General features: G+C 46.2%; 1 protein-coding gene across 1 annotated transcript; it reads left to right on the forward strand.

The window, feature by feature from the left end:
* Positions 1-4150: 4150 nt before the first annotated feature.
* LOC311597146 (large ribosomal subunit protein uL4-like) lies at positions 4151-5055 on the forward strand (the record flags this gene model as incomplete). The annotated part of the gene is given in 3 exon segments (XM_084781279.1): positions 4151-4411; positions 4415-4814; positions 4817-5055. Coding segments are annotated over 3 exon segments (900 nt in total), but the record flags the coding sequence as incomplete, so codon positions are not given.
* Between the last annotated feature and the right edge of the window lie 13204 nt (positions 5056-18259).

The following is an 18259-nucleotide window of genomic DNA, read 5'->3' on the forward strand; positions in this document are numbered from 1 at the left end:
ACACTCATGTGCGCACACACACAGACACTGAGGGAGGCATACACATGTGTGCGCACACACACGGACACTGAGGGAGGCATACACATGTGTGCGCATACACACAGACACTGAGGGAGGCATACACATGTGTGCACACACACATAGACACTGAGGGAGGCATACACATGTGTGCACACACACAGACACTGATGTAGTTATTTTTTTTATTACTATGTCAAATACTTGACAAGAAACAACCTAAAAGAGGGATGATTGGTGTGGGCGCGTGGTTTAGAAGTCCTCTCCATCCAGGTAGGGACGGCGTATCCTAGAATGTAAGGCTGACATGTTCATGTCCCCACAGGCCAAGCCAACACAGCCTAGTAACCCTCAGGGCCCCACCCCACAGATCCTCCAGCCAGACCTCACCCCACAAAGGTCCCACAGCATCACAAGACAGGGCCACCATGTGGGGACCAAATGTTGACAAACGTGGGAATGTTTGACACCCAAATCTTCAACCATGAAAAAATAGCCTGTGCTTTCACCGCCAGGACTTATCTGCTAATGCCAGCTCCATGATTGCCATTGATGAGGAGGGTTTGGGGGGAGGACATACTGCCAGCAGTGCCAGCAGCAGCATGACAACAGTGCAGTGCTGTCTAGAGTCACTCGTTAGAGGGATTGTTGGGTCTCGGGCTGTGCTAAAAGCAGAAGTGCAGGATAAACAGAACATGGGCTCCATCCTCAGGGAATTCCCTGGTGAGATGTTGACAGGAAAATAAATCACAGTCCACCATGATGAGCACTGCAATCCTTCAGTCAGAAATCGAGGAAGGTGGCGTGAAAACTATTATGCCACAGGTTGGCTCGGGGAATCCTCACCCTGGAACGTGAATGAATTAATAGTGCTCACCTCATTCCTATAATGGAGTAGTGCTGGTTGGCCTTTGTCAACTTGGCACACAGCTAGACGCATCTGGCTAGAGGGAATCTTAGTTGAGGAAATGCCCCTATCAGATGGGCCCGTGGCAAGGCTTGGAGGTTTTTAATGACCGATGTCCTTACAGTGCAGCCACTGTAGGCTACAATCCTGGGCAGGTGGACCTCAGTTGTTTAAGAAAGTAGACTATGCAAGCCATGAGGAGCCAAGCAGCAAGCAGTGTTCCTCCATGGCCTCTGCTTCAGGCCCGGCTTTCAGGTTCCTGCCTTGGGTTCCTGCCCTGACTGCCCTTTATTATGGAGACTGTGATCAGAATCTGCAAAGCAGTAAAACCCTTTCCTCCTGAAGCTGAACCCCCAGCTTCCCTGGGGTTGTCCAGCCTCCTGGAAGAACCTTTGGACCTACTGTGCATGGCAGCTGAGGGCTAAGAGGACCTAGGCTCTGCTAGTGATCTGAGTGAACGCACGTCGATCACTCTCCAGGAGTCTAGCGTCTCACTTCTTGTGTCAAGTCACCCCGTCACACTCTTAATAGATACTGAGGCCACCTTTTCAGTCCTGAGGGAATTCTGGGGTCCCCTTCACCCCTCTCCTTCATATGTAGTGGGAGTCCTCAGGACCTCTCTAGACTCCCTCCACTTGATCCTTCAAAGGCCTTTCCTTCTCCCACGCCTTTCTCCTCATGCCCTCATGCCCCATTCCTTTACTAGGAAGGGATGTTCTCTCCATCATTGGCAACAGCTCCCAGGATGCTCCTGTGTCCCTGCTTCTCCTTTCCTTGTCCGCTGTTTGTACACTCTCACTTTCCGGAACCGCCAAGCCCCTCTTACCTTCACTCAACCCCACGGTCTGGGATACCGCCTTTCTCTTCCTGCATATCAGAAACCCCTATAACACTCAAAGACCCTGGTACCTACATCTCCAAACAGCAGTACCCCCATCCTTAACCACTGTCAGCCTCAAACCCTTTATTCAGTGGCCTCCTCCTTTGCAGTCTTTCCCTCTCTGATAGCAAATCTGATACAACCTCATTCTTCAATATCCTCAGCTCCAGGAGCCGCTGGGCCTCACCTTCCAAAGCTGAAGTCTCCCTTCCCCAAGTCACCTATCTAGGATTCTCTCTCACCCCAACCCACTAACACCTCACTTTAGGCCACCTTGTCTGTCTATGCCCACTCCTTATCTCCACCCTCAACAAAGTCTGAGCTGCTTCTCTTTGCGGGGATGGCCAATTTCCTCTGCTCATGGGTCCCTAGATACGCTGGATGGCCTCCTAGCCAACTGCCTCCCATCCACAAACAGTTCCTTCAACGTAAAACATTCTCCTTCCCACCACAGTCCTCTGCCTTCCAAACCTAGACAAGCTTTCCCATCTTTTTACATTTCCAAAACACAGAAACACTTTCTAAGCCCAACCTTTGTCCCTACTGCCTACCTTCCCAAAATCCTAGATAATACTGTCTGCTGATGGCCTCCGTGTCTGCACACCCTTGCCACGGTCTCTCTGCTTATCTCTAAGTCAAACAAACTCTGGGATTCCCCTCTTACCCTGCATTCTGACCACTGTCTCTCTCAACTCCTTACTTACAAAGGATTCTGCTCTCTTCCACCCTCTCAGAATCTGTCTCTCCAAACTTCTCTTATCAAAAACTTATCTGACCTGTAAAGACAGCCCATCAAACGGCCCTCCAGCCTACCCTACCATGCAACCCAGATAACACATACCTAATCCTCCTTCAATACAGGACATTATTTGCTACTTACATCCAATGTTCACTTTAATACTAAATCCCTTCTGTCTTTTATTCAAACACACCAGACTCCCACGCCAGCATATAAGGCTTTCTTTTACAGAACCTTACCCAAACCTGAAATATAAGTCAGCCAACTAACGTTACCTCCCTACCTTTCCCACTCACCAGGACTGGGGATTGCTTCCTGGCTCTGACTGGCATCCTAAGTGAGGTAACCCCAGACCCAGAAAGACACGCATGGTACATACTCACTTATAAGTGGATATTAGCCCAAGATAGATGTCCTCTGAGAGACTCCACCCAGCGGGGAACCAGGACTCTGGGCAAAGAGCTGCGAGTTGTATGGATGAGTTGGAAGATGGAAAGACGGGGAGTGGGGGGGATGAAGGGTGGTGGTGTCAGTTCCTCCACCAGGAGACTATCAAGGCTGGTGGGGCTGGACCCAGGAGGGCCTGCACAAACTGATGCACCAACCAAGGACATTGCAAGCAAAGAACCTAGACCCCCTGCTCAGATGTAGCTGATGGACAGCTCATTGTCCGTGTGGGGAAGGGGAGGAGAGCAGGGGACTGCCTCTGACAGGAACTCTGGTGCCCGTGCAATTTGATTTGATCACTGTCACTATGGAAACATCGAGGGAGGGGGTGCAGGCTATCCAGATGAGACCTGATAGTCTGAGGTCAGATAGTGGGGGTGGAGGACCCCACCTGTCAGAGGTCTAGAGGAGGGGAGTAGACCAGAAGAGGGAGGGAGGGTGGGAACAGGAAGGTAAGAGGGAGGGGGGATTACAATCAGGAGGTAATGTGAATAAAAATAACAAAAAAGACAACAACAACAAAAACATTTCATTCTCCTCCCATCCTTCAGTGCTCCCCTCCCCCTCCCCCTCCTACTTCACATACTCATCCACACTCTCAGGTTAGTGCTCCCTTAAGATTACTCAGTGATTCTCCACTGGCCCCTACTGCTGAACAAGATGGATCTCATTCCCCTTTTCCCACTCCTGCGATTCCTTCACCCACTTCATTGTCAGTACGCCTGGCAGTTCCAGGTCAGGAAAACACTCATAATTCACAAAAACTCTGCTTAGGTTATCACCAAGGCTTTCTGTCCCGCAGCTAGAGTCAGTGCTCCTGTGACAGTCTTTATTCAGTCCTGCTCTATTTTTTGTAAATCATAACAGTCTACCCTTTGCCTGCTTCACTTTATATCAGTCCGACATCTGAATATGGGAGATGGCCCTACTGGGTCTGCAAAGAACATTGGACCACCTGCACATGTCCTAGTGCAAGACGTGGGAAAGCCACTCATATGATTCGGACTCCACCATACTACTAAACTCCACGTTCTCCAAATATCCATCTGAGATCCATGAGAGGATAGATGGGCCACTGGAGTCCAAGATGTGTGTATTTCACAAAGGAAAACAGGCCATCCCCTTTAGCCCTTGGGTTAAAAGTCACAGTTAACAATCATTGCCAGCTGTGTTCAAAGCTCCTATTCGGCCAGATATTGTGAACTTTGTTCACACCAACTTGAGAAAGAACAACAGACAGCCATATGCAGTCAGTGAGCTAGCAGATCATCAGACCAGTGCTGAGTCTTGGGGAACTGGCAGAGCTGTGGCTCGAATTCGCAGAGTTCGAGGCGGTGGGACCCACCGTTCTGGCCTGGGTGCCTTTGGAAACATGTGTCGTGGAGGCCGCATGTTTGCGCCAACAAAAACCTGGCGTCGTTGACACCGAAGAGTGAACACAACCCAGAAACGATACGCCATCTGCTCTGCTCTGGCTGCCTCAGCCTTGCCAGCTTTGGTAATGTCTAAAGGTCATCGCATTGAGGAAGTTCCTGAGCTGCCTTTGGTGGTTGAAGATAAGGTTGAAGATTACAAGAAGACCAAGGAAGCTGTTCAGCTTCTTAAGAAACTTAAAGCTTGGAATGACATCAAAAAGGTCTATGCTTCTCAGAGAATGAGAGCTGGCAAGGGCAAAATGAGAAACCGACGCCGAATCCAGCGCAGGGGGCCCTGCATCATCTATAATGAAGATAATGGTATCATCAAAGCTTTCAGGAACATCCTTGGTATTACTCTGCTTAACGTGAGCAAGCTCAACATTCTGAAACTCGCTCCTGGTGGGCATGTGGGCGTTTCTGCATTTGGACTGAGAGTGCTTTCCGGAAGTTGGATGAGTTGTATGGGACATGGCGTGAGGCTGCTTCCCTCAAGAGTAACTACAACCTTCCCATGCACAAGATGATGAACACAGATCTTAGCAGAATCTTGAAAAGCCCAGAGATCCAAAGAGCCCTCCGAGCACCACGCAAGAAGATTCAGTGTAGAGTCTTGAAGAAGAATCCACTGAAGAACCTGAGAACTTAACAATTATGTCCCACTGACCGGGAACTTACCAGCTAGCTGCCCTGGCTGCCGCAAGTTCTGAGATTCCCCGTACGGGCCACCAAAATGTCGATGCCACTCCCGTCCAGCAGGAAAGACACCAACACCGGGAACTCTTCTTACAGCAGTCTTTTATTCAGGATCCTTGACTACCAGAGTGACCCCGGGAAAAGCTCCCACAGAACCTTTATAGTGTGCCTGTCCTATCAGAAACTGCCACGTCGTCACTCCTGGTTGGTGCATTCGGATCACACCACCTCACACTATGTCTTGTTCGAATCACGCCACCTTACGTCATGCCTTCAGGCATGCACATAAGGGGCTTGCTCACTGCGCATGCGTATAAGGTTTACTCACTGTGCATGCGCAAGAAGGGGGCGCATTGCGCTGGGGAAGCAGCAGGGGCGCTGCTATCTGTGGCTCTCCACAAACAATCCCTGCTAACTGGCTTCCCTAATCACGTTGTCAGTCCAGGTGTTCTTGGACATCAACTGCTTTAACAAGCTCTACACTCCCAATTACAAGACATAAATAAATCCGAACATCCCTGTTCATCTCCCCTTTGATGCACACACTCTCCTGGCCAAACCCTCACTTGGGCCGAGGTCATCCAACAAACTCTCTCTCTTCTCAATTTCACAGATCCCTCCTTCGATGTCTCCTACTGCGTTCTCTGTGCCTCCCTTCAATGCCCTCCCCTAACCTCAGTGCTTCTTGCCTGTGATGCCCTGGTTACCAGTGTTCCACCCCCACCCCACACTACCAACCTCTGTTCCCAGCAACCCAAGCTCTCCTTTGAGAGCCAGAGACAAGTTCTCTCATCCTTTCTGCACCAATTCCCCAAAATTTGTTACTACCCATCCCTTTCAACACTTAAAAAAAACCTCCCCAATCACCTATGTTCCCAGAATGTTTCAAGTTCAAAGCTAACCTGGGCACCCCAGGGAAGGTTATTTTGATGCAATATTAGTCTTTTAAATTATATTCCCCCTCCAATGAAACCAGACCCTAATTTTTGGTAGCAGAATTCCCCCAATAACTTTGTGTAGTCAGTCTGATTTCTACTGGATCCTCTCAAGATCTCACTCCCCCCACCCCACCCCCACCCCCGCAAGGCTGCATTTCTGCCTGGGCATAAGTCTGGCCACTGCCTTAAGTGGGACAGCTATGGCCAAAAGTGTTTTGGGTCACTCTGTTCTCACAACTTAAGAGTCTGAGACAAAATTACAGCTCTCTATAGATCCACAGTCCAATCTCTGACCTACAGCCGACAGCTCACTTCTCGGGCCCAAGGCTCTCTCTCCAGAACCAGCAGGCCTTAGATCTCTTTCTTTATTTAATTAATGTATTCAGATTACATGTCAATTGTTATTCCCTCACTTGTACCTCCCCATTCCCCCCTCCCTCCCTCTTTCACCCTACTCCCCTCCCCTAGGTCTTTGATAGAAGGGGACCTCCTCCTCCACCATATGGTCACAGCCTATCAAGTCTCATTTTGGTAGTAGATTTCTTAACAGCAGAGAAAGGGGGAACTTGTCTGTTCCTTAGAGGAGAATGCTGATACCCATCAACTGGGGGCGATGGAGGAGATGTTTATAAGCTAACCTGCCTTTCTGAGGACCCACTTTGATCCCAGCTCCACAGCTGGTTCCAGTGCCCACTAATGGGTTGGATCTGGCCTTTGTGGGGGGCTTATAATTATCATTGTTGTTCTATTACCTTTTGCCCCTCTACTCCTTAACTGCCTTTTCTCTTTCCTAAGAGAAATTCCTAACACAAATTCAGCAAATCAGTAACTAAACCTAATCAGCTGGAGGCATCACCAGCCTCTTGCCACTGAAGATGAACATCTCTTCTGGCCATGGGGGCAGTGCCCTGCTGGCCTCTGGGAGGACTCCTGGTATCTGCAATGTCCTTCCGTGAGCCCGGCGACTTTTATGGAGCAATCACCAGTCTATGGTCCAGGAACCTTTCAGCTCCTAGACATAGAGATTACTGAATTTGGTCTTTCCTTCTGGGCCTCTTATTTTCCCACTTCCTCCTCTGCCAGACCTACTTTCAATTCTGTTAGATTTATGACTCCCTGTTCCTTGATCTTCACCCCTAAATTGGCAGGAAGCAACCAGAGAGAATGGCACGGTCTTACCCATATTTAACAACCCAATAATAAAAGACAGGAATGAAGGCCTCTAGCAGGCCAGACCACAGCAAACACAGGCTCACGAGTAGCAAGCATGGCACTGACAGGTTCTGCCTTTTACCTTTCTGCCCCTTGCTAACTCAGCCACCTGTCCTTCTGCCTTGCCTTTCAAAGGATCTCTTTGCATTTGCTCTGGGCTGGGAAATTGGTGTTTGGGTGTGGTCTGGGCCTAATTCCGGGTGCAGAGGGTGGCACCCTGTGGTCTGCAGGTCCCTTTAGTCATGATGTTTATCACAGCAATAGAGAGCGAAGTAGAACAGATGCTGGTACCAGGGATGGGTGGAGTACAAGGGAGGACTGTGCAAGCGTCCGGAACTTGGGGCAGAAAAGCCACTGAGTGCTCAGAGCTTAATGCCCTATCCCGTGGGAGCCTGGAAGGTAAAAATATGGGGAGAAATGCAGGCAATGGAAGTTTGGCTTGTGAAGTTTCAGAGAGAAGCAAAGACTATCAGGGCCATTTGTATGGGTTGTTTGTTTGTTTGTTTTTTAATTAAGCACATGTGGTTCTAGTCAGGCTGGCGTGAAGAATTAGCTATGATTAACAAAAGACCAGACTACTTAAGCTAAACCTTTGCCTTACTAGGGCATTAGATGCTGGACAGCGGGAGCTGAGAGATTATCTGTGACTAAAGAGAGAGCAGCAGCATTGACCTTCGGGGACTACCTCCTCAGAGTCAGCACACTGGTGCTGTGGTCCAGAGACTGTACCCCATGCTGGCAGCCGAACTCTGTCATGTGTGAGAGTCTCCCATGTGGCGCTGGTTTTGAAGTCAAGAAGACGTCATGGGATACAGCCAAGGCTGAGGACACTGTGGAAGGCCAGGAGAGCCTGGAGAGTACAACTTCAACTGCAGTGGAAAGCTCAGGACTAGGTGGGTCATGGAGGGAGAGTGAGGCTTGACTAAGCAGTGTTCCTCCACGGACTCGGTTCAGTTCTGGCTGTGAGCTCCTGCCACGTCTTCCTTTCCTGATGGGCTGTGATCAGAACTCACATGCCGAATACACCCGTTTCTCTCCACGTTGCTTGTGGCCATTACGTTTTTTTTTTTTTTAATCACAGCAATAGAAAGCAAACTAAGAGAGGAATATGACATTGAATGACATAAGTACATACAGCACACGGCTCGGCTGCCTGGGCCTTGTGTCTCTTGTCCAGGGCCTAGACACTAGAGCGGCACTGTTACACTGCGCTGAGAAGGCCAGCTCTGCCACAGCAGTGCCTGCTATCCAAGGGCACAGAGATGGTAGGTGTGGCCCAGCATGAAGTTGGGTGTGAGTATGTTCCTATCCACACAGGAAGCCCCAACCAGAATGGAATAAGGGACTGGGGAACTCCCCAGAAGAGGAAGAGGATAGGGCAGTACCTAGGCACAAGATGTTAGGACCCACATTAAATGCGCTCTGGCTGGTAAAGCCGATGGGGTCTGACTAAGGCACTAGGGCATGCCTAAGCCGGCCCCCACAAAGCCCTGCTGAGGGCAATGTCTGTCTGTTGTTAGGAAAGTCAGAAACAGAAGAATGTGGTCTTTCCTGTTAATTCTCCTCAGTCCTTATTACCACATCTTGAGGTTCACAGCATTAACCTCACAGTGCAGCAGAGGAGATCACAGTCAGAAAAAAAAACCCAAAAAACAAAAACCAAGAAAACCACAGTGTGGTGACAGGATCCAACCCCATGTCTGTCTAGGTGCAAAGCCTTGGAGGGTACCTCATTGTACCATCTTGGAAAAACCCCTTCCCCACAACTTGCCCTGTGGATACAGTGTTTTTGTGGTGATGACCATCCTAAATTCTCAGACCGGACGTTGGGTTCTCACTGCTTTGTAGGAAAAGGAAAACTACATCTGAGACAAGGAACAGCATGCCCAGGATACCTTCAGCATCTCAAAATTCAGGAACAGCTTAGCAGAAGAGAATGGGCCCTTAGCCATGGACGAGAAGAGAATGGGCCCTTAGCCATGGACGAGAAGCCGAAGAGGGGATCCTTCCCTCTCACTGAAGCTTTCTACTAGATACTTCCCCAGGTGGGGAAGATTCAGCAAGCTTCCTATTGCACAATGTTAAAAAGCCCTTAGGTAATGCCTTGGAAGGTATTAGGCATTCTGTTACTACAGCTCCTACGTGATTCTATTGTGCCTCTTGGCTGGGCCAAGGAAATCACTACGGTTCCTACTGTGAGACAGTATCTTGGGGAAAAAAAATAATGTCCATAAATTTTAATTTGTAACCGTGTATAAATAACAAAAATGTGATTCCAGAGCTAATAGAAGATTTAATTTAGTGAATATAAATACTTAGCTTTTTTTAAATTTAAGTAATTTATTCAGATTACATCTCAATTGTTATCACCTCACTTGTATCATCCTGTTCCTCTCTCCCTCCCTCTTTCATCCTATTCCCCTCTCCTAGGTCTGTGACAGAAGGGGACCTCCTCCCCCATCATATGATCACAGCCTATCAGGTCTCATCCTGGTAGCCTCCTTACTCTTCCTCTGAGTGCCACCAGCCTCCCCTCCAAGGAGGAGTGGTCAAATAGGGGGCACCAGAGTTCATGCCAGAGTCAGTCCCTGCTCTCCACACAACTGTGGAGAATGTGCTGTCCATTGGCTAGATCTGGATAGGGGTTCTAGGTTTACTGCATGCATTGTCCTTGGTTGGTACAGTAGTTTGAGCATGATTTCTGACTGGAAACAGCTACTGTGGTGCAGTCCCCATGATGCGATGCTGACAGAAGATGTGCACTGGGCTTCTGTCCCTGTGCTCCACTCTTGGTCCTCCCTGTGACTGATGAGCTTAACAACTTATGAGTTTAATGATTACAGGATCTTGACCACGTCTTTGACAGCCAGCGTGTCTCCAGAGCTCTCTTCCCTATACCACAAGCCAGTGAGGTACCAGACGAGGATGCTCCCTCAGGCCGAGAGTCAGAAGGAGTGTGACTCCATACCCAACTCCCATCAATCCAAAATGAACAAGGAGTCTTGATGAAACATAGCCTCTGTTGCTGGAACCACTGCGGTTTTTAAGGTTGTCTCTTGCCTCAGCACCATCTACCCTATCAGACCGGTTCACTTTATAGCTGGCATCTCTGGTGACAATAGATATCCTGACCCAAAGCAAGGCTGAAGTTTCCAGAAGCACACCATCTGGTTCTATCTTGGTTGTGGCAAGTCATTCAGCTAAACTAAAATCTGATTCTGACCTGAATCAAGCCCAAACCACTCTGCCCCTGTGATTTCATTTTAGGCCCTGGATACCAACGAGAGTCTGCACCAGCTCCTCCCCACCAGGCCTCTCATGGTCCTTAAGTCATGACTTGCAGGGCATCGGCTCTGCTGTTTCCACAGGTGCCCTGAGGGGAACATAGTGCGTCCAAGTATTCGCGTGGATGTTTCAGGCCTACCCTTCTAACAGCAGACACGTCATAGATTTCCTGGTGTTTGTGCCAGGAACATGTATTTAGCCTTGGTAGCACCTGCCCGTTTAGTAGAGAAATTTACAAGAACATTCCTGGATGTTGTAAAGTCTACAGGAAATAACTATACGTACAATGGTAACTGTCACAAAGGTGGCTGGATTGGTGAGGACGTGGTTGAAAATCCCTCATGCTGCAACTCTGGAATGAGTTCCCCTCTTCCCAGTTCATTGTCCCTGTCATTCTTTTGCACTTGTACAAAAAATTTAGATCAGCACCGTAAAATAGTGTTTCTCATTCCGTGTTTCTTTTTTCTTTTTTTATATTGAATATTTTTTATTAATTTATTCTTGTTACATCCCAATGGTTATCCCATCCCTTGTATCTTCCCATTCTTCCCTCCCTCATTCCGTGTTTTAAGCACAACTTTTGTTTCTGAGTCTGTGTGCCAATATGAACAACTACTTATAATAGTAACTAATACCGAGTAAATGCCCCATGGGCAAGCTTTGTTCTAAACCATTTTTTTTTAAATTTTGACCTTACTACAAACCTATATCATTGCCATCCCTTTTATAACAGAAGATAATGAGGCACAGAGAATGTAAATTGTCACAGACATGAAGACAAGTCATAGAGGCTTTGCTTGACAGAGCTCCAGAGACCTCCGACAGTCCAGCATGATCTCCAGACATCTAGAACAGCTGTCGAGGGTTTGCTTGACAAAGTTCCTAAGATCTCTGGTTGATCACCACTACTCCTAATTAGTATGTATGGTCCAGGTGTAATATTGTCTAAAATCTGCTTTTTTTCCCCTCCTAAAACTGACTTTTTCTCTTTATTTCTCAGCCCTAAGGACATTCATACAGAGAAAACTTTTTTTTGCTCTGACTGTGAGCGCCCAAGCAGAAACTGCATGAAGGAAAGTTAAGACCTGGACAGAACAGTACCTGGCTAGATACTGTTAGCTATAGAAACGTTTCTTTAGAATCTACTTTGAGAGTAGTAGAAGGCGGCCTTGGAATGTCACGCCTTATAGATGTTTTACAATACAGGACCCCTTGGCAGTTAGCCTAGGCTTGGACAGCACACCTGTTGGTCTGGGACTGGAAGTAGGTCAATTTTTTTCTTAAGAAAATATTTATCTCAAGTTATCTTGCTATGACAATCTTATAAATACATTGGCTTTAGCTCAGGAAATTTATAATTAAACTTTACCTCGTATTTTTTTTAAATAATGATCAGTTTATGATGACCACTGTTTGAAAATTGATTAATTTTTGTTGTATGCTTTATTGTAGGTTACAGAACTTTTTGTGTTTTCTTGTTACTCTGTTGATTTTTGATTGCCTAAAAGACAGAAAAAAAATCATGATGTGATCTGTAATGAAAAAAATTGAACTTCATTTTAATAAAATACTGAGGTTGGCCCATGGAGAATGGGGAAGCAAGGAACAGACATGAGAGAGTAAGCTAGAGTGAGATGGGGAACATCATGTGACATAGACAGATGGGTGACAGCAAGCACGAAGAGAGATAGAAAGATGGGTGACAATGAGCAAAGAGTCAGACAAACAGCAGGAAAGAGACAAAGACAGAGAACCAGAAGCTACAGTTCTCCTGGGCTTGAAGCCCTGCAGCTTGCCTTAAGGTAGGCCTGAGTCTCTGAGGATTTCTTTTGCCTCTGTTCCTCAACAACTGGTTCTTCTAGCTAGTTGCTCAATCAACGGTTGGCTTCCCTTAACCAGCAGCTCACCACCTGCTTAATTCTCCCTACCGAGGATCCACCTCTCTTCCCTCCCCTTCGCTGTTCCCCGGAGCCGGTTTTGGGGAGCAGCAGTAAATAACTCAAGTTCACAAGAAATATCTTGCCAAAGTTCTCAATCATAATTTTCGATTGGTCATTAGGGAGTAGCACTACTTGACAGTTATTAGGAGGTGTGGTCTTGTTGGAGGAAGTGTGTCACTGGGGGGTGGGCTTTGGAGTTTCAAATGTACAAGCCAGACTCAGTCTCTCTCTCTTTCTGCTGCTTGCGGATCCTGATGTAGAATATTCAGTTCCTTTCCAGCACCATGCCTGCCTGCAGGCTGCCACGTTTCCCACCATGATGACAATAGAGTAAACCTGTCAGCAACTGCAAGCAAGACCGAATTAAGTGCTTTTCTTAATAAGAGTTGCCGTGGCCATGGTGTGTCTTAACAGCAGTAGAATTGACTAAGACAAATAACACCTACCCTTCTGGAATGTCAATTGTATATAAAGCTTTCCTCATGTCAGTCTGTCCTTACAGCCCTGGGAGTAAATAACACTTCTGCTGTGCAGCTAAGGAAACCGAGTTTCCAAGACATCAAATAATTTGTTCACCATCGCATGGTTGTAAGCAGCACTGCAATACCTCATCTTCACATCAGGTTATTTTGGAGTGAGTTAAGCGCAGCTGATGCTTTTTCATTGGTGGTAGGCAGCAGAGCATGCCGCATTGGAACTACAAGATCACGGTTTTATTACCCTGTGACTCAAAGAGAGAAAAGCTGAGGCCTCATGAGTTAGAAAACGAGGGCTGTTAGCAAGGTCCCCTCCTCTCACCCACTGAGAAAGCTTGGAAAGTGAGACTTACCACTGGAGGGAGCTGTAGTCCTAACTCTAGTCACTAGATACACATTGTGCATGTGGAGCAGGGGGGTTAGCAAATGTCCCACCAAGGGCCACACAGTAAACCAGATTGGCTTTGTGTGCCATACAGTCACTGTCACTGCTGTTCAACACTGCCTTGCCATTGTTACAAGGATGCAGTCGCAGACAATATGTGAATGATGGGGCCTGGCTACTCCCATTAAGGCCAGGAAGAGACATCATAAGGCCTCTGCCATTATAGCTCAACACACCATATCCCAAGGCAGCAATGACAGAAGTATGTGAATTAGGGGTGATGGCTACTCCCATTAAAACCAGGAAGACAATTGCTTTTTCTTGATAACCTTCACTACTATTGATTGAAACACATTCCTTGCATCATATTTTACACATCTGCCAATGCGGCAGCACATCCACTTAATGGAAATCCTAAATAAATATACATATCTTAACTTAAACTGAATCTTAAATCCAATCTCAGCAAAATGAGCACAAAGAAACCTTGTCTTGAAAAACCAGGAGAAAAAAAAGAAAAAGAAAAGAAAAGGAAAGGAAAAGAAAAGAAAAAAAAAACAAAAACAAAAAGCAAAGAAATGCAGGCTTATGTGAAATTGGGTTCTCCTACCTCCTCAGTATCCCTCAGCCCCCAACTAGAAACTTTTCTAATCTGATATAAATCCATAGGAATTATTACAGCATCCTGCATCACTCTGAAGCATACTAGCATTTTTTTTTCTTAGCAGTCTTTGCATCTCACCAAGGCCAGATCAATAAAGAAGGTTCACTTGAGATACTTCAATTGTAAAAATGTGCTATTATTTGCATTATTTTCTCATCCACTCAGTCCTTGGAGGATTTCTATAAACAATCCCTTATAGAACTCTGGCTTCTCCTAAACACTGAAAACATTACCATCTCGTTCTCACTTGCAAAAGGCCTCATGGTCATATTTTATAGTCTAGTAATCTTATTAATTATATGTTCCTGACAAATAATTTTCCATATAAAGAAATCAGCAATATGGCTGCCTAGAGATGCCTCGGTGTTTCCTTTACAACAAAGAATCAGGAGAATGAGTGAGTGTGTAAGAACTAGAGAGCAAGAGTGTGTGTGAAAGAGAGAGATTTGTTTCACTGGGTACTTGAGCCTGTGGTGGGGATATGGTAGATGCATTGCAGAGCACAGAGATTTATAGCCTAGCAAATAAAAGGCCATTTCTTCTCTCAAGATCAACCATGAGCTAAGAGGTATTTCACTTGCCAGTGAAATAGTAAGCCGAAGACCCAAGACAGTATCCACATCAGACACTGGAGGTGTTCTCTACTGCGGGCCTCTGTAGCCTTCGCAAGCCCTGCGATCAGCGTGAGGAGTTTTCAGGTTAGCACATCACAGAATGAATGGAGGAAAGCACAGCTCACGTTGAGTGCACTTTCACTCTGGCTCTAATCTCGAATCCTCTTCTATCATCCGGGAATAACCTGAGGCTTGCACATGTTCACAGAAAGTAATATCACAGCCTTGCCGATGCTCCACTGGCCTTAGGCAGTCCTGGGGCCCCTCTCCCCATCCTTGAACCTAGAAAGCAGAAATCCAGCCCTTCCCGTTTGTTTACCTTCAGCCCAGGAAGCAGCCATCCCTCAGAAGCTAGGCCACGGAGGCCCAGGGAAGCAGTTAACTGCAGCCTTTCCTGATTGTCCCAATTTACTCAGGACCCAAAGAGGAAAGCCTTCCTTTCTAGAGACCGTTCTTAGAAGCTGTAAGAACACTCCTAGAATTGCCTAGAGCAGCTTGAGAAGACCTCTCAAGTAAGTCAGCCCTGTGAAATCAACTACTGTAATAGTTAATCTTCAGTGTCAACATCTTTGTACTGAGAGATACCTAGAAGATCTGTAAAATTGATCGCTGGGCACATGAAGGCATTTTCAGAAATAAGTAGATCATGAGGGCTCTGACCTAATCAATTATTCAATTACTTATGGGTTCAAAAATTGAATAGACTCTGGGCATTGATTGAACAATGGTAGAACCTAGTCAGAGGAAGTGGTTGTTGGGGCATGACTTTGAAGGATCCATCCTGGCTCTGCCCATGGCTGAGCACACCTTTTTCTACTTCCTGGCAGCCCTGAAATGAACATGTTTCACCAAGTCCTTTTCCATGATATTAGGCCTGAGCATTAGGATTACAGGTGTGCTCGTCGTGTCTGGCATTTGGGCAGAGAATCACAGATGTAGAAAACCTACCAACAAAGCCTCTAAAATTGTGATTCAGATTCAATCTTCTTTTCTAATTGTTTCTTGGATATTTGTCACAGTAGAGACAAGACTAACACATTGGTGTGGCCCTTAGATAGTAACAGGCACCCTAGTCTACTACTGAGCATGCTCACCAGCTTCAGCCCATCAAGATGGCCCCATCTTCACAAACATGGCCTCTGGGAAACGATGAGTGTCTCACAGTCGCTGGCTGCCAGATGCAGAAGACCCTGAGTGTTCAGTGAGCTTACTTCACCAAAAAGGGCCACATCCTATCTGATAACACAATCCCCAAACTGCTGTAGACGAGGCTTGAAAAAGACACCATAGACTTCGCTGACATCGAGCCATGGAAGTGTCCACCTGGAAAGCCAGGCATTGTGAGCACACGCGTCCTCGTGCTCAGAAGGCTGAAGCAAAAAGACAGAGAACTTGAGATCAGCCTGGGCTAGGAAGCAAAATCTTATTGTCTAAAAAACGCTTGGTTGGGATAAAGCCAATGCTGTAGCATGTGTAAGCAACAGGGTAGGTCACGTCACTAACTCAAAGTCTTTGGCCAGGAAAGCTACCCCATAAAATTGATACAGGCAGATGACCAATCTAATGCACAGACACTAATGCACAGACACAGAAGCATGAAGACGCTGGGCTAATAAGACCTCTGCAAAGGAACACAATGCTTTTTCAGAAATCAGGCCACTCCAGGTATAGCAAGAGACTTGTCTCAATAATAGGGGGAACACTCAAGGAAGACACCCAACATAACCTTAGACCTACACACACACACACACACACACACACACACACACACACACACACACACCTGCATATACATGCAAAATTCCTCTCAATAAATAATGCATCAGTTATGAAAGCAAAGGTAAATGAAAGAATAAACAAAAACATAAATAAAACTTAGCAAAACTCATGTGATTTTGCAATAGAGTAGACACAATAAATGTTTATGTTGAACAATGAGATAGAGGGTGTCCTCACCAGTCTCTATGGCCCCTGCAAGTAGGGGTCTCTGTTAGAGTCCCCGTCATATCCTCCCCGGAGTCTACCCTGGTTTAGGTCTCCAACTTCTCACAGAGATGCCCAGGCCCACAGTTTCTCTTTTCTCGACAGGCCTTCTGTCCCCCCACCCCCACCCCCGCTCTCCCCAGGTCTGATATCTGTCCTCTCTCTCCTACCTTGTTCCCTTTCTTCAACCACTACCCCTGTTTTTTCTATTTCTCCCTTCTGAATAAGATTTAAGCATCCTCCCGGAGATCCTCCTTGTTACTTATTTTCTTTGGATCTGTGCACTGAAGTATGTTTATCCTGTACTATATGGCTAAACTCCACTTTTAAGTGAGTACATACCATGTGTGTCTTTGTGTATCTGGGTTACCTCACTCAGGATAATCTTTCTAGTTTTATCCATTTGCTTCCAAGCTTCACAATGTCTTTATAGTGTTCCAGTGTGTAAATGTGCCACAGTTTCTTTATCTGTTCCTTGGCTGAGGGACATCTAGGTTGAGATTTCAAATTAATGATATACTGATACAACTCAATGAACTAGGGAAGAAAAGAATAAATGTCCCAAAATTAGAAGGAAAGATATAATAAAGACTGGATGATATTAAAAATAATCAATAGCATGAATAATTTCTTTTAAAAGATAAAGAAAATTTATAAAATTTCAGCTAGACTAACCCAGAAAAAAAAGCAAATAAAATCAGATTTAACAGAGGAGACACCACCTTTGGCTTTATTATTCTTTATTGTCAACTTGACACAATATAGTGACCTGGGAGGGGAGAAGCTCAGATGAAGAATTGTGTCCATCAGAATGGCCTGTGGCTGAATCTGAGAAGTTGTCTAGATTGATGACTGCTGTGGGCTGCAGCATTGCTAGGCACCTGGGGCTTGGCTGTACATGAAAGCTATGTGAACGTGAGCCAGCAAGCAGCATCCCTCTGTGGTTTGCTTAAGCTTCTGCCCTGACTCCCTCAGTGATGGACTGTTACCTGGAAGTGTGAGCTAAATAAACTCTTTCCTCCCACGTTGCTTTGGTCAGAGAGTTTTATCACAGCCACAGAAGTCAAACTAGAACAAACCATTAGCATCGCCATAACTTGGAAAACCTAGAATAAATCAATCAACTTCTGGACATATGAAACCTTTCAAACTCGAATCAATAATCCATAGAGAACCTAAATTGTCAAACAAAAAATAAAATTAATTGAACCCGAAATAAAAAATCTTCTGACAAAGAAAAGCCAGGCTACATGATGGGGGTGGGGAGAGAAAGCCTGCTACCGCATCTCTTTTCTTTTCCTCCCTAGCCAATTAGAGACAGCCACCCCAACTTTTTTCCTGTGCTAGAGCCCTTGAGATGTCTATATGGTAGTCAGTCATTGCTGTCTTTGCCTGAAACAGAGGCAGCCTGCTTATCCTTTTAAGGTAAATGAAGCTCCTTTGTGCTAAGAATTTGGTTTCTGAGTATGTTCTGTGCTGACTCCTAGGCCTCTTCCAGAACTAACTCCAGTTCTCAGTTCTCAAGTGATTCTAAAGGATTCTCAACGAAACACTAACAAACCCAGGCTCACAAGCACGTAGAACTCACTGTAAGCCACAATCATGTGATTTATCCAAAGGATGCATGGGTGGTTCAACATATGCAAACTGACCCACGTAA

The sequence above is a fragment of the Acomys minous genome (assembly GCF_964271855.1).
Source record: "Acomys minous genome assembly, chromosome: 1".
NCBI classification, from domain to species: Eukaryota; Metazoa; Chordata; class Mammalia; order Rodentia; family Muridae; genus Acomys; species Acomys minous.